Genomic DNA, 24,509 nt, shown 5'->3' with positions numbered 1-24,509 from the left:
TGAGGATTGTTATGTGGTTGTTTCTTCACATTTGCAACCTACCTGCTACATCAGTAAATATTTGTTATATAATTATTACCCATTGTCTCATGCAACGAAAAAGAGAATTACTTACAATAAAATTTCTATGCCAGCTTTCATCAGAACACTTTATAAACATTTATCAAACTAGACCAACACCCATCTGAAGTGATAAGTATTACTGCCATTTTACAGATGAATACTTTGAAGAACAACAATTAAATGACAGCCCCAATATCACAAAACAAGTTAGTGGCAAAGGTGGGAAATAGAACCCAGAAATCCTGATGCTCATTCTTGTCTTACAACCAGTACACCACACTGACTATCCAGTCAGAGATTTCAGCTTTCTCTTTACAAAACAGAGAGAGGCAATGGACTCCTGAAGTGTCAATCATTTACACAGCAACAGTAGAACCTTTTTGAACTGTATATATCTATTAACAGAAGAAAAATGCTTTAAACCCACAACTTCTTTTTAACAGAATACAGCACTGGTGCAAAAGGATTGTGGGTCTCACATGCCATTACTCTGCACCTTGTGTAGCCATTTCCAGCACAGCACAGTGGCTGTACTAGCATTCTCATCTGATAGCACTTTATACCCATTTTGTATTGTTGTAAATGACTGCATAAGGTGCAGGATAAGAGAGAGTCAGTCCTTCCTGCTTCACACAGGGCAGAGGTCTGGAGCTGAGACAGCTTGACATTATGGATCAGAGAATCTGTCTCCGTACAGTTCACACCTGATGACACCTAGTGGAAGAGAAAAGCACTTATAGAGACAAACTTGAAAAAGCCTTGCATGTTCTCTGAATGCACTACTTCAGATTTTCAGCACATACGTGTTCCACTTAGCTGAAGTAGCATGGCAAAAATCACCACAATAAAAAAAAATCCAAAACAAAACACTACTGCATATGTTCTCTCATCCTCTCCCCAGGGGGAGAACTAAACAAGTGACAGATGTTAGTCACATTACTTAATGCTCTACTTCAAGGTGCTCAGACACGACAATACTGAGCACTTCAGTATAAGAACCTATTGAACAGAACAGAACAGATTAGAACAGAATAGAATGCAGTGACCATACCAAGAATTTTTAAATGCAGAATAAGGGATGTTTCCACTGAGACTTTCATGGGAAGTATTTCCCTGTGATTCAGCCAGTTGACCACTAGCTGTCCCCATTGCTTCACACAAGTAAAAGGGCCAATGTCTTGCAGTTAAAAGAAACCCTGACTTTGTTTTCCAGTGCAACATCTGTCTTCAAAATCCATCTTGCTGCTGCTCCTGGGGAAAGTGAACAGCTCATAAGAAAATAAAAAGAGATGCCATGGTTGTATTTTCCCCTCTACAGCACACCCTGTAACTATTTTTCTCTCTCTTATTCATCTTAAAAATAAAATGACAGTCACTGCTGCTTTTCCAGGACTACTATAAAATGTTTAATGGAACATAAAGGCCAAATTCACAGAGCCATCCCAGTTGCATTTATTTATGCTGCTGTTAAATTTGGCCCCAATGTTTCCAAAATGAAACAGAAGAGAGCTCACCCTCTGATGTTAGCCTTATTGTATTGGAGCTGCATCAAAGCTCTTCCTTCTTTTACACAAGGCAAGGAGACACGAGAAAATCTAAATGTAAACATCACCAGAAAGAGGGAAAAGTTACACAAATAAATATTTACACCTTAAACCCCAGAATGCTGCCAGTTTCTAGCTAACCAAGTGGATCCCCAGGAGAACATGTGTAGGTCTGCATTCTCCAGGGGCATTTGTGTGGTTAGAGATTTGGGTTCAGAGGTTCAGAAAGTCACTTCTTCAGATCTATTACACTATGGAATAGCTAGAGGAAGCAGTGGAAGCCTGGTCATTTAGGAACAGAGGAACTGCCAGACCCGGATCAGATCAATGTAACGATCTTGTCTGGTATCCTGTCTCTGATAGAAGTCAGTACCAGATGCTGCAGAGGAAAATGTATAACTTGCATAGTGGAATTTTTTTTTTCAATAAATGCTTCTGGGGAAAGTTTCTTCCTAACCCCAGACTATTAAAACTATTAGAACTAAGCAGTTGAGAATGTTTTGCAGAGAAGCCATTGCTTTGGTCAGAGAAGGGGAAGGAATGACAATGAGAGAGGTGATCAAACTCCAAAATATGGATTTAAGACTTTCCGTATTTGGGAAGAGTATGAATTTGTGGGTTGTTTGGGATTCATCTCTATGCTTAATATTCCTTTCTTTCTAGTTTCTATGACTATCTGTCATTTCCACCTGCACTTTGGCTTCTTCTCAGCATGAATCCAAAACCCAGGCCTGTTACCCACTTTACTAGAGCTATGAGGCTTCAGTTTTCTCAGAGAAATACAGTCTGTCCTTGATAAGCTTGGGGATTACACCCACAGATGAAACAGGAAATAGGTCCTTTTATGCTATAATGCTTAAGAATGCCTTAAAAAAGCACAAAAAAAGGTCAAATGTTGTTCACTGAATGCAATAACTGGTTAATTTTGAGATTTATTTTTTCCCATGCTTTTGTGGATCATAACAATCCAGTCCTATTATTGGCTAATCTATCCAGTGATCAAAATTAGCCAACAACTCTCACAGCCAAACACAAAGGTTTTGGGTGTCAGAACCAGTCACCCAAATATTATAACTCAGGGGGAGGATACATGCATTCTGAGTGAAAGATGAGCATTTGATCCAATCACACAATATGATTCTGGAAGCTTTACAAATACTAAAATGTCAAAGACATTCAGATCAGACATTCAAATTCTCCTCCCTTGTGCTGTTCACACACACGGCCTTGTCTACAATAGTAAAATTAGGACCCATAATTCACAACCAGGGCGGCTCCAATGTGGTGGCAGCATAGTGAAAAGCTGTGTTGTAGAGTGGGCTCATGTTTTTTTTCCCCACTGTGTCACTTGAGGCTCTGAGTAGGGAAAAAGTGAAACCACTACCCACTACAGTACACATATAAAAGGTAGATGTGATACAGGCTGCCTGTCTGGGTCACTGAAGCGCATGAAATTATTTAGATCAGAATATGCCCCTTTGCTAGCAGAGCCAATCAAAGACAACAAACCGAGGGAATACTAGGGTTATATTTTCCCTCAAAATATATTCACAGGGAGTGGAGCGGAGGAAGGGCCTGATCTTGTAAAGGGCTGAGTTTCTTCAGCTTCCATTCAGGAAGGAACTTTCTCCACTCAGCAACTCTCACTCATATACCTCGAATGATCAAACCCCTGGAAGGTTTCTTGTAAGGAGCATCTAGTAAACCAAGAAAGATTCCCAGACACCCCTCCCCCTGCAAGTAACACACATCTCAGTCCTTCTCTGCTCTCACATTTCCCCGAATACCAGATCAATATCTTCCCCCATACAAGGTATCAGAACAAATACTGCCCACGCAAAAAGGGGATTTTAATGATATATTCCCATTAAATCTAACCATGTCTGCTTTGAGGCAGAACAGCAGGCTCTACCAGTGATGAGATATGGCTATGAATAGCTGGAAGGGTCACCATACTAAACAACAGACATGCTCTTTCTTCAGTGGAAAAACCAACCAATGTTTTACTAGATTTTACAAGGCCCAGGTCAACTTTACTAGACATATATGAAACATCACTGCCTGATTCTTGGTGCAGAAATCCTAGCATCATCTATGGGAGTTTTTCACAATGATGGAGGATAAAATATGTCCCTAGAAGGTTTAAGCCTGAGTTCCTGATCCACCAGCTGTGGAAGTAGCATGGTTCAATGCAAAAACCTCATTCATATCTTACACTGCAGGCACCTCAGAAGCCAAACCCAGCTCTGATAGGAATTGTGGATAAATTATCATCTGGTTGGAAAGAGGCTGCACTATATCTGCTTCCCTTAAAGATCCCTCCACAACTGGACAGATGACAGACATTGCACAATGCATCAGGTTTGGATTTTCATCCCTTTTTTTGTTTGTTTAATCAAGGTTGGCGGTTTTCGGGTGGGAAACTATAGGGGAAAGGTGCTCTGTTTTCAAGATGAGATACTGAAGCGATCTTCGTTACTGCATACAGTAACGTGGTGACTTACTGCTTGATTAACCAGCCTATTTTGGGTTGAGTGGTATGTGTAGGGGGCAGGAAGCTAGTGCCCTAGGAACAGATGCAATGAAAGCACGATCACCCACCAACACAGAGCACAACAGAGGGACTCCCAGATGGTGTCAGAACAGACTATCATCAGGAGAAGCCTCAGGAGTCAAATATATCTGAATCAATGCCATTCAGCACCCCAAAACAATATAAAAATCACTGGAACAAAGAACACTTGAAGCAAAGCCCCACATCCAAATGGTCTCAGATTTGGAGGGGAGGAGTTCAGAATCCACACATGGATCTGAAATTTGCAAGAGGCCTGAACTAAAACCCTGGATCCAAAATTCCCCAAACTTTGAACTGTTCAATTCCCAGATAGGAGCCTCTCTCTAAACAGCATCAAGTCTTAGAGCCTCAGAAACTTTGGCTAACTCAAGTGGGCTAAAAAAACATTATCTGTTGACTCTCTCTGTGAAGTGAATTGTGATTCTTGTTGTTATCAATGTTTAGATGTATTGTATTAGTACAACATAACTAAATAGATTCACATACTGTTTCATACAGAAACTATATAGTGGCAGGGAACTCCTTCAGGCTGACTATTTCCTGCATTATCTTTTGTCTTTCTGTTTTCCCTTTGATGTTATGTATTTTTAGTTTTAAAAATTCTTAGCTTAAACCAAAACTATTTTTCTCAGCATGACAGATTTTCAAGAAGTGCTGTACTACGTGTGAGCAATTTTTGGTAAGATAAAAATACACAGATATGTCTACATATCTCTACATAAACTAAAATCCAACAGAAAATAAAAATATAGGTGTGTGACACAACAAAGACACAGAAAAATGCAGGAATAAACAATAGGAATGTATTTGTCTAGACACAGGCTGCTCTTTGCTCCTGATTCTGGGAGTCATGTTGCAAAACCAGAACAGAAAGTGGAAAGCCTCATTATTCCCAGTTTATAAAACAGGGAGTTATTATCATAACAGATAAAGTGATTGATTAAAAAAAACATTATATACAAGTCAGTGATCTTTATACCACCATGTAGGAACTCCAGATTTAAGAGTGACAGCAACAGACTGATGGGAAACCTCATTTTTCCTTAACTCTTTTGCTTTAAAAGATTGGCATTGGCTAAAGAATTTTATATTTCCTTACTCATAAAAATATAGAAAGATGATAACAAATGGGACAACAAATAAGCCAGCCATGCTATCACCAGTATGATCCGAAACAACTCTCTCTTACAACGTTACGACAGAAGAGTAGAGAATTGTAACATTGCTATAGTCTAGGAAACCAAATATTTCAGAACACTGGGGAAGAGCAGATCACAATCCAAACTATGCTGCTGAGGCCAACCTGCCCTGCAGTGTTTGGGCCATTACTTTATTATATTCCTAAGGGTTACAGGGCTATAATGCTGAATACACATACTAAAGCAACTGGAGGGCTGGGACTAATGCTACAGTAAATGAGCTCCACTCCAGCTGCTGCTCCTTCCTCTGGCTGATTTATTGTTACCCCTGCATTTGAGGGGGTTATGTTGTGTGTGTTTTTTAAGAGGAGGGGTACAAAAATAGGTGGGGTTTTTTTTTAGAGGAAAGGAAACTTAAATGAAGTTCCGGCAAAGAGCAAGCAATCTTTCTGTTGAGCCATTTCACTAAGGGCCCTATCCTAACAGCTATTAAGTGCCCACAACTCTCATTGACTAGGTCCTAAAATTGTTTCCAAGGTGCTGGAAGGGGGAGTCAAACACACTAGAGAAATCCATGAAGGAAGTTGACAGAATCGGGTCCTAAGCATGTTTTGGGCTTAAAATATGTTGATACTATAATGATTGGCACCTAGAAACACCAGAAAGGTAACTAGAGAGAGAAATTAATATGGCTTGATCTTGCTGGTAAAGATAAAACCAAACTGTATTATAAACATATTCTCTCCCAACAGGAGCCGATTTCTCTTATGGTATAAATTGGCACAGCTCCACTGACTTTATGGAGCTGTGCCAGTCTACAACAGCAGAGAAGTATGCCCCAGGACTGTAACATGGTTCCACAATACAGCTTGAACCCATCTATACAAGGAACTCTAAGGCATACAGATGGATTTTATACCAGTGCGTAGAGTCCTGCTGACGTGCCTGCCACCCACATGGATGGATCAAGTGTCATATAACAACATGTTCAGGGCTCCTCCATGTACAGATGAATGATTGACCCATAAGCCAACATTTATTTAACAAGTTTGACCTCTTTTTGTGTTTGTGGATTATCCAGATCCATTTCCTCAAATGTATTCATTATTCATTTCTCTCTGTTTTCCTTTAACTCTGTGGATTGATCAAGAACAGTTCTGTGCAACTATTTGATACCTATTGGTTAAATTTGATGGCCAAATAACTCACATGGGTACCTGAGCTAACTGGATGAGTTTAAGAGCCATTTTGTTCTGTGATTGTACAGCACCTAGCACAATGGGATCTGGTGTATCACTGGGGATCCTAGGTGTGATGATAATACAATAAATAAATACGCATGTGCACAAATGCAAAATTTAATTTCTGCAAACATTTGCCCCCAGGATTTTATAAATTCCTTTTCAACAAACAGTGATGCACACACTAACAGGAAGCAAACCGCAAAGGGGCACATGGCTGCCAAAGTGAATGAATTTAACATTTTTAACAAATATTCATGGGAAATAGTTTGCACCACTCACCCAGCACTACTAACATATTCTAAAAAGATTCCCACAAACACAGATCCAGGACCTAATGTGGCCAGGGCCTGAGGCTATTGATCTCTCATAAGAGGAAACTACAGAGGTGTTGTCAGGTGTGTGATGAGATTCTTTCCTTCTGGGAACCAGAAGGAGGGACCTGTAAGTTTAAACAGTGTCAAAGTGCAAAAGACCCTTAAAGAAAAAATACACCTCTGAACAAAGGAAGAAGTCATTATACTTTGCACCTGTTTAATAGACATATCCCTTTAACATGTCAGCTCATTAATAACGGTGCAATTAAGTATCACATCATTAAAGGGGACACTGCTTTCCCAAAAACTAAAATACAATGCATTTTCATAAGGGACAGTGCCGAGGTGTTTCATCTCATTTATAAAAATCTATCCCCTCTCCCCTCACTGTTGATTATAAACAGTCCCTTAGAAGCTTAAAAGTGGGAATTTTTTTAATTGCATTGTTTTGCTCTATTAATACCATATAGGTTTGTTATTGTATGGTTGCTCATGAAAGTGGAGCTGTTCATACAGTTTTTTTTCAAAGATAAAGGGCCAGATTCTGCTACACTTATTGATGTTTATGGGGTAAGATGCTACTCATTGTGAGTAATGGTATCAGAATATGGCCCAAAGAGCACTAAAACAGGGTTTATTTAGGGAAATTAGAGATAAGCAATTGCAACTTATGTGGAGGTGATGGCAAATTTGGGGCTCCTCTGAATCTTAACAGAGTGTCTTTCTGTTAAACTTCTGGGTGTGATTACACAATCCTTATTCACAACAGCTAAGCACTTACACCTAGGAATAAACTCACTGACATCAAGGGGACTAGTCATGTGAGTAAACACTATGTCTTCTTGTGTATATCCTTACCAATGTGATACGGGTTAGAACGAATAGAACTGCTGTTGTTTGTGAGTACTCACCAACCTGAGTAAGGATTGAAGTCAATGAGACAGCTTGTGTGAGCCAACTGAGTAAGTGTTGTATAGTGTAGCTCTTGGATTTCAATATAAAAGAGAATTTTTGGCATTGAACATTCTGGCTCTTTACCAGAGAAGGAACTATTGAACTGACAGATATCTGGTTTTAGACAAATGTAACTTAGGCCATCTCTACACTACCACTTATGTCAGCGCTACCACTTATGGGGTGTGAAAAAACACCCACACCCCTGAATGCTATAAGTTTCATTGGCATAAGTGGCAGTGTGCACAGCGCTATGTCGGTGGCCGCTCATTGGGGGTGGTTACACGAGAGATCTTACAGCAGCGCAGCTGCATCGGCCGCTGTAAGCTCGCTGGTGTAGACATAGCCTTAGAGCCTCAACTCTAATTCTGTTTGTGAGCTTCTTATGGTATGGACCTGTCTTCCCCTGTGCTGTGTGCAGTACCGAGCATACTGTAGGCATGAAACAAATAACAACAACAGTGGTGAGCATTTCCTTACTCATATTTTCCTGTATTTTTCAGTGTATTCATATAAAAACTCCTTTAGAAACCACTTAGTGTTCAACCAGCTTATTTCTTTAGCTTTCTAAGAAAGTATTAGGTTAATTATGTGTGCAACATGGCTCCAAGAGTAAGGCAGGTCAGAGTGTATTAAAGGGGATGGGACCAGGGTGGATACATAAAAGATCTGTGAGAAAGGAAGCACCAGAACTAGCAGCAAGGTGGGGCTGCCTGGATGGTCAGCCCTTCATTTGAATGCAAATGTAATTTTGGGGCAGGCAGTTATCTGTGACATCAGGCAGAACCTTAGTAAACTGTTACTACCAGCACCTGGTAACACCATTGTTAATCATGTGTAGTAAAGAGACATCAGGGCTAGCATGAGTCATTTATAGAGCCAGTTGGGGCTAGAAAAGAGAGAAAGAAAGAGGAAGGCAGGAAGAGATCAAACAAACACTCTGAGGAGCAGGATGTCCTGGCAAGACAAAGCCAGGCTATGAGCATCATGTACGTGAGTTATCTTTTGGATAAAGAAACCAGCATGTATCCAGGATCCGTAAGGTGCAGCAACAACAACAACAACCTGCCAGTGCAAAACTTTGTCTCCACTCCATCCTATTCAGATTACATGGGATATCATCATGTGCCAAGTATGGACAACCAAGGACAGTCTTCGGGAGCTTGGGGATCTCACTATGGCACGCAAAGGGAGGATTGGAATACTTATGGCCCAGGACCCTCCAGCACAGTTACTGCTGCACAAATCAATGGCTCATCTCCTGGGCAGATCTCCTACAGCTCTGCTGATTACAATTCCCTGCATCCTGCTGGATCTGGGGGTTTACCTCCTGTAGGTACAATTAACACAGAGCAAATCTCTCCCAACAGTCAAAGGCACAGCTCTTATGAATGGATGAGGAAAACGGTGCAATCCACTTCCACAGGTATGTGGGTGCTGAGGTTTATGCTGAGAAGAGCTTTCACTTTTTTTGCCCAGTTCCTAGTTCATAAGAAAAGCTGGGAAGTATGCAGTGAGACGAAGAATCCTGATCATTTTGATGGGTTCTTTTACTATCAGCTAAATATTGATTCTGCTTTTGAATGATGTCTTTGATCACATGCTGATTTATTACATTGCCATTCCTAATTTTTAGTATTGGGGCACATGGGAAGCAACCTCTTTGGGACGTAAAAATCTGCAGGGAAGTTACTCCATTTGTGATAAAATGTGAAATGGAGTATCTGGATCATTTAAGAATATGATTTCAGTGAGAATCTTAAAGATCATAAGTGTTTTAAAAGCATTGAATGTTTTTTTGTAACTTTCCATATTAATTTTCTTCTGGTCTCACAGTAAGCATGAAAAAATGCAGGCCAAAACTATATATTTGGAAATGGGTCAGAAACAGGGATTATAATAGAAATGCTCTCTCCGGCCCTGCAGACCTTACTCAGGTATGTAGGCCCACTGGAGTCAATAAGATCTGCAGTATCATGCCCCTAGCACAGAGTCAATACCATAGCTCCTTTAAAAAAAATTAGCATTTCAAAAGTGAATAAATGAGAGTGGATGAAAAGGCTTGCTTCACATTATAGACGGTGTTTTAGAAAAGGCAGGAATACAAACATCCATGGTTACACAGCTAGTCAAATACCTTGACATGTCAATTTCTGATTTATAATAGTGAGCAAGTAAAAGCAATAGGTTGCACTTACCATCTAATGCATAAAAGTAAGTCATGAAACATTGAGAAAAGCAAAAATGAAGCAAAAAGGCTGCCTGGAAAGAACTAAGGAAAAGTTAATTGTAAAGGCACCTGATCCTGTGAAGTGCTGAGCACCCTTGGCTCCCATTGGCCTCAGTACCTCTTGGAGGTGCTCAGAGTCCTTCAATCAGTTGCAGTTCATGAAATTTCCTTTTCTCCTCTCCCAATCTCTGCCCCATGCACTACTAATGTTGAGGGTTTTTTAAGTAGGAATTAAAACTGTCCATTTTGGGGTAAAAACAAAAAAGAAATCTTAAATCACCAGTCAAAAGAAATACAGAAAATCCTACATTGAAATGGTGCATCAGATTTCCTAAAGCCAGATTGTGATATGCTTATTAATGCTGAATAATCTCTAATGCCATGTGTAATCCCACTGAAATCAATGGGACAATTTGTGGAGTAGGGTACTACTCTGGGTGAGTAAGGACAGCACAGTTCAACCCCTAAAAATAAATATATGCACCAGGTTCTTTTAAAGTCATATTTGCTTCTGACTCACCATTCCCTAACTAAAACGCAAACCGGGGCCTAATCCTGCCATTATGCCTCAGCATAGTGCATCCTATTTGTGAATAGTCCCAGGGAAGGCAATGAGATTACTCATAAGTGTTTTCAGTATAGGGGCTCAAATCTAAAAGTGACACTATGTCTCCCAAAGTAACAACCCAGGTTGCCACAAGCCCCTGTGAGAGGCTAAGAAATGCTATCAAGGATATAGAGCTACAGAGAGTTGGAGCTAACACACCAGATGGCGGGAAAACCTATTCCAAATAAAATAATTCCCTCTTGCTCCACCCCCAGCCAGAATTGTGGAACTTGCCAGACCCCACACTGTTTTTCCTTTCTTCCCCTGAGCCCCACCTTCATTTTTATTCCTGCCTTTTTAGACAGCAAGCTCTTTGGGACAGGACCTTGTCTCCTTATCTGGCTGTGCAGTGCCTAACATACTGTGGGTCTTGTATTATAAATAACAAACAATAACATTCTGATCATCCATAACTAGCAAACCTTAAGCTCTTTCACACTTGTCCTGCCAGGGCTCGATCCTATAAGGTGCATTGCACTCATCTGAGGCATAGGGCACCTAGTAGGAATTCAGGGTGCTGCTAAGTGCTAACATCTTTCTCCACTCTACAGCACCTGGTTCTACAAGCCACTGAGCACCCTCAACTTTTATGTGTTTAAAAGGAGTTGAAGGTGTTCAGCACTTCGCAGGATCAGGCCTCGCAAAGATACAAATAATTATTATCCAAGGCCCAAATCCTCAAAGGTATTTAGGAGCATAACTCCCATTAAAATAAATGGGAATTAAGTGCCTAAATATCTCTGAGGATCTGGCCTAAATGCCTATGGGGATCTAACTCCCACTAATATTCAGTGGGAGCCTTTCTATTGACTTAATGGGTATTGGATCAGATCCTCAGGTTCTCATCAAAGATTTGCTTCATTCTGAACAATAGTATCAAAACAACAGGTTTTCTTTCCTTCCTCCTCTTCCCTTTACTAATTATTTTTTAAGCAGGAAAGTTCAGCTCAGATACAACAGCTTTCTAAGTGGGGCCCTTACTCTAGCCCTAATCATGTTTCTTCTTATCTTTGTTTTCAGAAGAGCAAATTTTTTCCAGTTTTCCAGCAGGATTAAAATTAACAACAGCAGCACACAACACTTATAGGCCCTGATTCAATAAAGCACTTCAGCATGTGCTTAATTTTGAACATGAGTGTTCCTATTACCCTTGAGCACACGAGTAGTCCTGTTACACATGTTCAAGTGCTTTGCTGGATCGGGATCAGAGAGCTCAGTACTTTGTAGGATCAAATCCATTACACTTTACACCCTCAAAGCCTTGTACACTGATCCTGATCCTGCAGTCTCTCTAGGCTAAAATCACCACTGATTTCAAGAGTTGTTTTGCCTAAGCAAGGACTGCAGGATCAGGCCCATTGTTTAATTAGAAACCTAACACCCTGTGAAGTAGGTAAGCATATTATCCCTATTTTACAGATGGAAAACCTGAGGCTCAGAGGCTGACTTACCTACAGTCCCTCAGCCAGTGGAAAAAATGAATCAGATGAATAAATTACTATTTGCTGTTTAAATGCTATATAGTGTCCTATAACAATACAATTTAATTATGGAGACAATTATATTAAAGCACAAGATGATTTTTGAAAGATGACCTTGCAATCCTGCAAGAATTACTCCTGTTAGTAATTCCCTTTAAAGTCAGCAGAGCTACTTGTATTAGGATCACTCACATGAGCAGTCCACACATGTGAGTAAAGGCTACAAGTGTGGACCCTACAGTGATTTTGTGGTGGGTTTTCCTTGTTGTTTTCTGGACTCATGGCCTGATGAATGCTGAAGGAAAATGTTTAACCTATTCTCTACTCTTCTCTTATCCCCTGGTGGTCTTTCCACCTTTTGTTCTTCATTCCCGTCATTACTATGGACCTGGAAAGGGAAAAAAAGGATTGCAACATACTCTTACCTGAAGCCGTTTTTTTTTAAAGAAATATTAATGCCAGGTCCTCTGCTGGTGTAAAGTCAAGTCAAAGGAACTATGCTACAGCAATGGAAAATCTGGTTTTAGTATTTAATATTAGGGGCCAGCCTATAAATCTTGTGGTGCTAGAATGCATTACCATGGGGGGAGATAATCTGACTGTGGTCCACCATTCTCAAGCTGGAAGACACGCTTCGTTTTGATCTGTAATGCCTTCTCCTACCAGCTATAGAACTGGAGGGATTGGGTTCTAAGCCAGCACCCACCGTCAATGCCAAAATCTCATTGACTGCAGTAGGTGCAGGATTGAGTGCTTGGTCTTTGCACGGATGAAGGTGTTGAGCATGCAGAAGGAAAAAAAATGTGTTAGACTTCAGAAAAAGGCTCAAGGGCAATTCCAAGGAGAAAATGCTGAATATTAAATATTCAATGTTTTATTCAATGATATAGCTGGAGCAAGGCTCCTCTCATTTATCTCCCTGCCCTGCAAAAAATTACCACTCAGAGCGCAGAACAAAGCCAGGCCAATTATCACTGTAGGATGCTTTATGTGGAAAAAAATGGACGCTCCCCCCATATTTTCAAAAGTATTCACAGGTATGATCAAGGATCAATTTTTGATGGAAGGTGGAAGAAAATCCATCCTGGAAAACATTACAAATCACCACAAGTTGGCTTCACTACTTTCATGGAGATATTTTGCCATTTTCACTGAGGAGGACGAAAGGTCACTTTTTGTTTTTAGAAAAATAGCAACACATTTGCAGTGAAACCATACCCCAAAAAAGTATTTCTGTGACACTGGTGAAAACTTGCCTCTCCAGCAGTTTCACCAGCAGTGTGAATTTCTTCACACAGCTGTAGGGTAGAAGAGAAGACCTGACATTAAATAGAAAGGGGATAAGAAGGGTTTCTGATGGTGTAAAGAAGGGGAAGGAGGGAAACTTTGATTATGGGCAGAGCTTGTAATTTCCTGCACATGAAGACTCCCATATCTTCCTTGTTCAATTACAGCTTTCTTAAGACACAGGCTACACTTTCTGATGATGAGAGATGCTGATGGCATCATTGGCACATGCACTACCAACAGAGATTATCTAATCTTTGAAGGGCATAGAAATCCCATCCCTTACATCTTTAGAAAGGGGAAAATATTGTGGGAAAGAATCACATTCCTTCTAAAAGCCTAATCTTGCGAGGTGCTGAATGTCTAAAGAATATATGAGAGAGCACCAACACTGCATATAAAAAAATATATGTAACACTTGTAGGAATTTCAATTCATCCCTTGCTCCCTTGGCTTTAGAGAATCACAAAAAGCAGATTTCTCCTGATCTGGTCACTTACAAATCTACCCACACCTTCAACAGCTTGTACACTTCTGATATCCAAAAATCAAAATATTGGGTAGGGAATCCACTCAATCAACAGAGGGTAGTGATGAAAATAATGGAGAGCAATTCTACTTTGGATTCAATTGATTTAATTTGGTTTACCTTAGTGCAGTATCTCCAAGTTTATACTGGCAAAACCAAGAACAGAATGTGGCCCATGAGTTTTAGCATAAAACAACAGAATAGATTCAAAGTAGAAAATCCAGGTATTGCAAGTGAGACAGAAGTCAACAAAACATAAAGAAAATTCTGAACTTAAAGTCTCTTGACTCCAGTATGCTGCTCTTCTTCTCCTAGGCATGGATCTCCACAAGCACATATAGCAAGAAAAAATTACTAGCCTCAAGACCCACCATGCAGATCTGAGGCAGAATTTTGTTCATACTTTGAAAACATGGAGCAAGATCCTGGAAGCATTGAAGCACATAAGTAATTTTACTCATATGTGTAGTCCCACTTAACTCAATGGGACTTCTCCTGGGAGTAAAGTTACTCAAACACATGTATGAAGGTTTGGGACAATGTACTGCTTCTGAAATGGAAAGATGCTGACCCTGTATTTTAACTATTATAGAATGTCATATACAGAATGGGGGAAAGTGTTCCTTGTCTTGATTCATTCAAAATTGCTTTGGTTTCATAACTCTGTTGAAGTCAGTAAAGTTACCCCAAGGACGAGTTTGGCCCTTTCTATCACTACTCTTTAAAGTAACCCCGGGCATATTTAGAGACGGGCTCAAAGCAAAACTCTGGATCAGAGGGCAAGCAAAATCAAAACCCAGATTTGGATTTGAATTTTGAAAATGTCTCCTATCTATGCAATGGACTGAACCAATACTTCCAATCCAGTCACCCCCAAATAGTGGGTTATACAAGAATCCAGATGTGAATTGTGTCTCTTGAACATATTTTGTGCCAGAATGTGTTCTCCATTCTACTAATTTCAGTTGCTCTCATGCAATCAGGTACACCCATTATCCCCCTCTGGCACAAGTTGCACTATGTAACTGAGACCAGAATATGAGCCTCTATAACTAATATGATACTGTAGTATTGATCTAGCTCTCGCTATAGGCATTGGTAGATGCTAGATTTTTATGAAGGATGTTAGCTCACATAAGACAGAAGCTCCTAAACAGCTGAGAGAGGAGGCAATGAAAAAGGGGCCTGGGCCAGTTCTAATGCTAATTTATTTTGCTTTGTAAACTAGTTGTGAGGTCTGAGAGTATTTTTTTTTCTTCCCTGGGCTACATTGTCTTGGGGTTTGAGGCCTATCTGTCATATTGAGGCAACAGACCCTTTTAACACTTCTCTTTGCTTTGATATGCAGCCCTGTCTCTTCCTTCTCCCTCTTTTCTTCAGGAGTTATATTGCCGGAAAGGGTGATGATTTTCACAGCAAATAAAGAGGCCTTCTCCTAGCTTTATTGTCTTCAGAAGAAATGCTCTGTGAATTTTATGACCAATGGGAAAGCTCTTCCCTTCCCCCCACTTGGATCCTGGCCAGAGTCACAAAAATTGCTAGAGTAATTAGCCTTCCCTCTGTGGAATTGTTAAAAACCCTTTTGCAAGGTGCAGTTTAAGTCGTAAATGTCAGGTGAACCCTATTTTTCCAAAGGCATTTTCAAATGAATTTCAGGCAAACTTCCCTACACTTAAGCTGCTTTCCAGAACCAGGCTATCCATGTATTACTGCTACGAGGACATATTACAATGTAGGTTAGACCTCTGACTTCTGATAGCCTATTAGATCAAGTCTAAACACTTGCAATTCTATGCCAGAGTCCCCCAAGAGAGAACATCTCTAGTTAAATTGATACCACACATTGACGACATCAGTCTGGCATCAGGAAAAGACTCAGAAAAAAAAGCCCAATGGGGCAAATTTTGCTCACTTGACTCACCTGTGTAGTTCCATAGACTCCAGTGAAACTATTCACCTGAGTAAAATGAGGAGGGTTGGCTAAAGGTTGGATTTAAAGTTTACTTTTCAGCTTTAGAGGGGGAAATTGTAAATATTGTCCCCAAAAGGACTGTGAAAAAGCCAACAGCATCATCTTTGCTGTTTATTGGCCAAATCCTCACAGCCTTGGAATTTTGGCTGCGTAAAAACTGAGCAAGATCCTCAGGATTTGGCCCAGAGACGTCATTAAATTTAATGAATGGAATTACAGGACTATCGTAATCTTGCAAATGGTGTGGGGTTAACTTTTGGTTTGGGAAGTTTGTTTTGATTTAGCTTTGGCAAATGTATGAAAAATGTATTCCTTCACCCTCAATATAAAAATGCTGTATGAATAATGGGGGTTCGACCCAGCTCCCAATAAAGGCACTGGAAAGAGTCCCATTGACTTAAATGGACAATAAAGCATTCTCTTCCCTAGATCCATCCAGCAGCCCTCAGCTCTGATATTCTCCTCTCCCAATGGGTGCGTAAGGATTCTGAACATGTAGGAAAAGCAGAATATTTAAGTCAAGAGCCACACCAGGCAAATCATAGAGAATTTTGCTCTTATTATTTACTTTTTTAAAAATCAACCCTTCCCAACTAGTTTTGTAAATTTCTGCTGCCTTCAGTAAAGGAACCATAAAGTACTATCATATTTAAAAAGAAACAGAAGTGTATTTGCATGATAATAAACAAGCAAGACATGTATAGACAAATAGGTGCCGAGTTCTGCAAATATATTTAGCTTCTATTTCCGTTTAAAAAGCAAATAAAAATTCCTCCTGATGGATAATAAGAGTTTAATACTTAAAATCAGAAACTGATAGGTCAACCATGCTTATTTCAATTCTCTTCAACCTACATAGATATCAAATACATTTGGAGATAAAAGGGGATCTGATATTTGTTTATGGCTTCTGAATGTGAATAGAGTTCATGATAAGATCACCTTGTAGCTCTTTTGTGTACTTCATCTTAACACCACAATGGAGAGTTTAGGGAAACCTTTTAGGCATTTTGTTCCACAGAATGACCCCAAATTCACATTTAAAGGGAAAAAAACCTAAACAAAAACACAGGCTAGAGAGATCAAAAGAAGTTTAAAAAATATCAAGTAAGGCATTAAAGCACCACAGGTGACCATGTGTTAAACAAACAATTTACACTTCCAATGAATGAAAACAAATGTACTTGATATCTATGTAGGCTGAAGAGAATTACTGCTGTTTTTCAGGACCTCTTTAAATTTTTTGTCAGTAGTATTTTGGAATTGACATCACAGCTAACTTGACTATTGGAATAAGCATGATTGGGTTGCCTCTGCTATCAGTCCAGCATAACACTTGTGTTATCTACATTGGCTTCAGTGCAGTTACTACAGATTTATTCCAATGTAACTCAGAGCTGAATCAGTGTGACTCTTTCCTGGGGAAGGTGTCAGACTTGGTGTAAAGTATTCTTGGCTTTATGGACAAAGTGGTTCTTAAACAAACATGAATAATAAGTATGAACATGGACAAAAATATTTTTCCACACCAAAATGTTTAGGCCTGTCTTCATATTTTACAGATTTGATGAGAAATGTCCAGATCACTTAAAGCCCACTATTAATACATAGTGCTTGCCCAAGGCTGAGCTATATGTATCATGGAGGCTAACAGACCAAATTCAAAGAGTAGGACCTTGTGTTCTTCAATCCTGGCGAACAGAGACCCCAGAAGAAATCAAGTCTGTCACACTCATTAGATCAGGTATCATCCATAGGTATAGGCAGAATATTATTTATTCATTATTTGTAATGCGGTAGCACCTAGGAGCTCCAGTCAGGGACCATTGTGATTGGTTCTAGGGCCATGATGATCTGGACTTCAGCATTAACAAAGGGGGAAGACCAGTGACAAAGGGAGCATCTATGGTCTTCTCCCTTTTTACTGCTGCTAGGACTGGCTGCCCCAAGAAGCTGTCTTGTTATGGAATTAATAAAGTTGCAGCTTTTTGGGTGATTTTGGGGAAGTGCCTCTTTTCCCTGAGAATCAGGCATTAACACACCTTTCTCAAGAAAAGGGTTTGTGAGTAAGCATAAGCCATACCAGGCAAGTGCATTCTCCAGACAGTAGGCTGTTCTGGGTTGCAGGCCATAATGGGCCTTGAGAGTAATGCAGGCTCTGAGAGGATCTTACTTTTAAGCAGCTGTTTAGTGTTGGGGTAATGCAGACTCTGATAAGGCCTTAGTTTTAAACTCCTGTTAATAATCCCTAGGGCTGTGATGCTCTGACTGGATTTAAGTTTTGACAAAGGGGAGGGGAGGGAGGTGACAAAAGGAGCATCTATGGTCCTCCTCCTTTTCACTGCTAATAGGACTGGTTACCCCAAGAAGTTATCCTGATGGAATTAATAAAGTTGCAGCCACATGGACAGAAATTCCAGATGTCTGGATCTGTCCTCAATGCTGACAGTCACAATTACTTTTTAATAATCCCCTGTTCAGCCATGTCATGGACCCAGACTTGAAATTATGTAACAAGATTAGTAAAACACTGGATGCTGCAACTTTAGCATGGTCTACATCAAGCATTATCATTCTCCCAATCGCTATCTATTTTCAACTGAAAATCTTTCATACTTCCATTCCTTGTGCGGATGTCCAGGCTGAGACAGTTTGTCTCCACTTTTTAACCCAAGGGACAAAAAGAGCCACCTATCAAATTATAGTAATAGAACTCTGCACATATCAATCATTATCATTATAGTTTTTACAGCACCAAGAGTGCTAGACAGACAGTGTGCTTTATAGACAGTGAAAGAAGCCTCACAAATCCCACTTTGAGGTAGGTATCATCTCTTTTTAGAGAAACTGAGCAATGGAGATGTTTTGTGACTTACCTAAGGTCACAGAGGAAGTCTCTGTCAGAGCTAGGAATAGAACTCAGATTTCCTAACTACCAGTCCTTAACCACAAAACCACACTTCCTCCCCAAAATGTGCTGATAAAGAAATCTGAGCATCCATTTGTCATCTGTTTACTTAAGAACAAAAGTAAAGTCTATGGGTCAGATTCAACTGTGGCGTAAATCAACACTCACTCTACTGAAGTCAATGGATTTACCCTGGAGTAAGTGAAAGAAGAATCAGGCCTAGAATTTTCAGGAACATTTTTTCAAATTTTTATGCTATTGAAGTTAAAAACTTTCACTTGAAGCTATGTCTTTTTCTTTCAAAACAGGTAAAACAAGAACAAGAGAGAAGTACCGGGTGGTTTACACAGATCATCAGAGATTAGAACTGGAGAAGGAATTTCATTACAACAGATACATTACAATCAGGAGGAAGTCTGAACTTGCAGCAAACCTAAGACTTTCCGAGAGACAGGTAGAGTATGGCTCACATACTCGGATTTCCCATGCATTGTTATTGTTGATCAGGAGATGACAAGACTGGTTAAAAACACAAGCATCCTAATGTCTCTAAGCACCAAACAACGTGGCTGGACTCTGTTTGCAATGTACAAACCAATAACTTATTCAGCAAAGTGTGATTAATCCCCCTGGCCTTATCTCCACATTTCCCACCATTGCTAACATGGACTCAGCTGTACCAGCGGTAGCAATGGTGCTAGTGCAAGTGCAGGCAAGACATTGGCAGCTGGCAGCCTTTTAAGCAGTGTTGTTTAGACCTACTCTGAATAGAGACAGATGAGATGGTCTTAAAACACCAGCAGCTGCCTGGGGGCTTGTCTACCCTGGTGGGAAATTTTAGCAAAAAATCCTAGGGTGAAATCTTGGCCCCACTGAAGTCAATGGGAATTTTGCTATTGACTTCAATGGGGCCAGGATTTCATCCTTAGTTTAGACCAGTGGTTCCCAAACTTGTCCACCGCTTGTGCAGGGAAAGCCCCTGGCGGGCCAGGCCGGTTTGTGTACCTGCCGCGTCTGCAGGTTCGGCCGATCGCAGCTCCAGGCCAATGGGAGCTGCTGGAAGCGGCGCGAGCCAAGGGACGTACTGGCCACCGCTTCCAGCAGCTCCCATTGGCCTGGAGCAGCGAACCACGGCCACTGGGTGCCGCGATCGGCCGAACCTGCGGACGCGGCAGGTACACAAACCGGCCCGGCCCGCCAGGGGCTTTCCCTGCACAAGCGGCGGAACAAGTTTGGGAACCACTGGTTTAGACACAGTAAGTCCAGTTGACAAGCTCGAGTAGATTTAGGAAGGTACTTATTTATCCCCTGGGTTCCTCTTTACATTTACTTGAGGATTCCCTCCTCTCTCAATATTTCCTCTATTCTATCCTCTAGGCTTGAGGTTCTATATTCTAGCCAAGAGCTGAATAAAGTTTGCTCTGGAATCCATCAATGTCACATTCCTAAATCAGGTGTTTGCAATGGCTGTGCACTGCTCCTGCAGTGCTTCCAGCCTTTCCTTCCTCCTACTAGTTGAGCTGGAAACATGGCCTCTAGCTCTAAAACACCTCCAACCCCAGCTGGCCCAGGAAGCAAGACACTGAGATAAGAAGTCTAGCTGGATCACCCACAGAGCAATGCACATAATTATTCCTTGGGCTAACATAATATGTTCTATTTCATGTTACCTGGGAGATCCTTTAATCATTGCACTGAAACTAGGGAATGAAATACAGAATTATGAGTTTTATTGATTGAGCTCTATGAATAATTCTTGTTGGATAATATATTCAACAATTTCACCTCATTTTGTTTGCAAATTATCTGCAAACACATCAAGATTTCTCCAGTTATTCAATTAATAATGTGCCTGACTCTCCACTTTTTTGCACCTTGTGATGTGCAAAGTGGATATAAAAACTACCAGATCAGATTGGTAGCATTATACATCCAGTCTGCCCTCAATTTACAAAGGTATAAATAACATATGGTGGAGTGGAGAAACAGGCCTAAATTTCATTAATAAGTATTGAGCTGCAGCGAGTTAGCAAGTAATTCATTATAAGTATTTAACTACCAGACACTTGAGTTGTTTTAACTGGACATTTGAGTCACATTATATATATATTTGTTCCCTGATTGAATAAACAAATTCTTCATATCTGGATTTAGGTATGTCCATGATTACTAATTCAAGATTCACTTTCTGTGAATATTCAGCCCACTCATGTAATGTTTGCGTTACCAAGTGTTACATCTTAGACCTGCTCTAATCACAAAAGCTGTATGTACGGCTTTAATTATGTCATTATGGTTACAGTGTTACAACACCTCACCCCCATCCCACTGTGGATGTAGTTATACTCATATAGCTTATTGTCATTCAGGAAGGGGTATCAACAATACCAATATAAGGCATCTGTTATACCATTATAACTGTGTCTACATTAAAGGTTATATTTTTGGTTTTAAAAAAATCACATACCTAGCCTAACATAATTATATCACTGCAAAAACTGTGTATACAACAGACTTAGATTAGAATCAGTGATAACACTGATGGGTTTTGGACAAGCTGTTGTGCCTGTGAGAAAAATATGCATGCTAGTTGCCACATAGTGTAAAATGACTGTAGGCAAGATTATGTAGTTTTGGTACAGTAGGTGCTGATAATCTGGGAAGCAGGGAAATTCATTCACCCTTGTGAGATACTGGGAGAAATGGATCCTCTTATAACCCCTGAAATATCTCATATGGATGGGAGGATGGGCTCTTTCCTGGAAATTAAAAATTAAAATATAAAAAGGTGATTGTGATTGGTTGAAGACTCTACTAACATTAATGAATGATAATGACCAACATATATACATAGAGAGAGAGAGAGAGCGAGAGAGAGAGAGAGAGAGCGTGCACGCAACTTTTTGCCGTGATGGATCTCAAAATACTTTACAAACTTTACCACAGATCCAATGTATTGTTTTACCCACATCTCAAATATAGCCACTGTTGAAGTGAAACACAGCAATTATTTACCTAGGGACAGCACCACTACAGAACAGTGTTTGGACAAGAAAAATTAATACTAAATCCAACTGAAATTGCTTTTGGAAATGTAGTAAGCAAAATGGGCCTGTTGTTAGGGGAAGACAGAAACAAGTGAGCTGGGGTGGAGGGTGTTGAGGGGGATGGTGGGGAGCAAGGAAGAAGAGGGAGAGAATTAGGCTGGGAGAAAGAAAACTATTTGTAGAGCAACTCAACAAGGGAAAACAGCCCCACAGCCCGTGCCCCACAAGCCTGAGTCAGCTGGCATGGGCCAGCCGCAGGTGTCTAAATGTAATTTAGACATACCGTTAGACAGCATGGTAATGAGGGGGCTATAGCATTACCTAAAAATGAATAAGTCTCTTATTTTGGGTTTTGCCACCATATAATTTTTTTCTAAAACAAAGAAATTTGGAATTTTTAAAATTCTTCATCATAGCACCTATGGAGAACACCCATTTTTATTGCTTTGCTTTCTCTCAGCTCACCACAGTCTGTGCCTTTCCCATGACGCTGGCAAAAAATAATTGCTCCATGAATCTCGTTTCTCGTTAATTCACGGATTTCTCCTAGGATTATAAAAACTGGTTGCAACACTACTCTGTTTCTGATCTGAACATCAAAAGGATGGCAGATTTTTTAAAATTATCATGATGATTCTGCCTCAGTAAACAGATTAGACTTCATACAGAAGAACTACTTATGCAGTTCCTCAGCTGGAATAAATTGGGGTCAGTTTACACTAGCTGAGGATCTGCCCCATGATCATTATAGATGAAATAGAACTTTTCACAAGAATAATGAGTTAACCCTAGATTCCTGTTCAAATTCCATTACATTCTGCTCCCCCATAGTTTCAACTGGACACAATACTCTTCATTACCTATCCTACACTGTTGCGGATTCTTTATTGCCTACCCTAAAAGAACTGTAAGCGTTATTGCAGCATGCTCTTCAACCATTGCTTCATTTCACCATGAAGGTGGCTGCATTTCAGTTGTGAGTGAAGTAATGAATTTAGTATGTAGTTATCATTCTGCCCTTCAACGCGTGTGCACATTGCCCATTGACTTCAATAGACTGTCTGCACATATCTATTGAAGGGCAGAATTTGGCCCATATCTGTTTGTAAAGCACTTCAGGGTCCTTCTGTTTGAGAGATACAACAGAAATGTAAACCATTAGCATTATTCTGGAACACAGCAGAATACTATGCAAATCCTGTAGTGGGCCTCGGCCTAGCACTCCTTACCTAACAGGTGAGGTCAACCCAGTGTAAAGAAATACTTATTAAAAGATATATTTCTGAGTTAAACTGGAATATAGGTCACTGAAAATGATTTTTAATAAGAAAGGAGGTTGAAAGATAAGTTTAAAAAAAGGCTGTTTTCTCTGTCCAAAGTGGAAGAACTGGGGTCATTTTACTAAATTATGAGCAAACTTTTCAAATGTGTGTGCCAATACTTCTGTTAGTCTTAAAGGTGCCACAGGACCCTCTGTGCCTAAACAGACAGCTAAATCCATATTGAGGAACTGGTATAAATCAGGACCAACTCCACTGAAGTCAACAGAGTTACACTGCTGTAAATGTGATGAATGTGAGAAGAGAAAAATGCCCTGGGTAAATTGGCCCTGATCCTCTGATTTGGCCAAGCTGGACTCAGTGCACAACCAAGGCAGGGGCTAAGGTGACTGTAACACTACCTGTATGCTCCCCTGATCTCTGGGGCTATTGATGCCAGTTCAGTCCACACCATTAATTAGAGCAGTCTCAGGCATTTGGATATCACAGTGATGCATGCAACATAAGAATTCAAGTAAGATTTTGTACACACAACCTAAATATGTTACATATAAAAGGGCCAAAAAATAAGACTCTAAAAAAAATAAATCTCACAACACTGAGAAGCTGACTTATCAGACTACATTCTGTTAGCTCTTGAAACACCTTTTCCTTTGTTCCTCTGCAGGTGAAAATCTGGTTCCAGAATCGCAGAGCCAAAGAAAGAAAATTAATGAAGAAGAAAATGACTCATTTTGATGGCACCAGCCTTGGCTCTATGCAGAGTGACTCTGGCTCAGTGAGCCCCATCCCAGTACATAACCCACAGACTCATTCGGAAATGTCCAGTTCTTTATTTCCCCCGCCACCTCCTCCACTTCCAATGAATAGCTTACAGCACAATGGGAACCTTCAGCAGGTTGTGGCCTCTCAGTAAGGCCATTCAAAGAGTTATTTTATAAAGAACATTATAAACCAACAGTACATGGAGCACTACCGTTCAAAAGGGGACAGGACAGCCAGAGCTGTTTTGCAAGAGATCCCAGCATCACAACAGCCTTGTGCGCACAGGCTCCACGTACAATCAACTAAGGGCCAAATCCCCACGGCCTGTGAAAGGACAGTGGAACCCCCCCCAAGCCAATGGAACTATTGTGTGCAAAGGGTCCTGGATGGATGCTACAAGGGGATGCCAGGCCCTCTCTGGACCACAAAGCAGGCATTTCCCATGGCAGTGCAGAGGGTGGGCTGGGAACAAGGGGTGTCCAGTTGTTCTGCTACTATGTGGATCCACTAACCAAAAGATGTATGAAGTGGACCACAGGCAATGCTGCATTCCTAAGAGCAAAACAGGGA

The 24,509-nt window shown here is 40.4% G+C and overlaps 1 protein-coding gene across 1 annotated transcript; it reads left to right on the top strand.

Moving 5' to 3' along the window:
• Window positions 1-8,811: 8,811 nt before the first annotated feature.
• Window positions 8,812-24,090, top strand: LOC135883836 (homeobox protein CDX-1-like). Its single transcript, XM_065411091.1, has 3 exons — window positions 8,812-9,259; window positions 19,156-19,301; window positions 23,842-24,090. The coding sequence occupies exons 1-3, from the start codon at window positions 8,812-8,814 to the stop codon at window positions 24,088-24,090; spliced, it is 843 nt and encodes a 280-aa protein (XP_065267163.1).
• Window positions 24,091-24,509: the final 419 nt, after the last annotated feature.

This window comes from Emys orbicularis, chromosome 9, assembly GCF_028017835.1.
Source record: "Emys orbicularis isolate rEmyOrb1 chromosome 9, rEmyOrb1.hap1, whole genome shotgun sequence".
Classification (NCBI taxonomy): domain Eukaryota; kingdom Metazoa; phylum Chordata; order Testudines; family Emydidae; genus Emys; species Emys orbicularis.
Note: the sequence above shows the minus strand (reverse complement) of the source record. Positions and strands in the feature narration are given on the sequence as shown.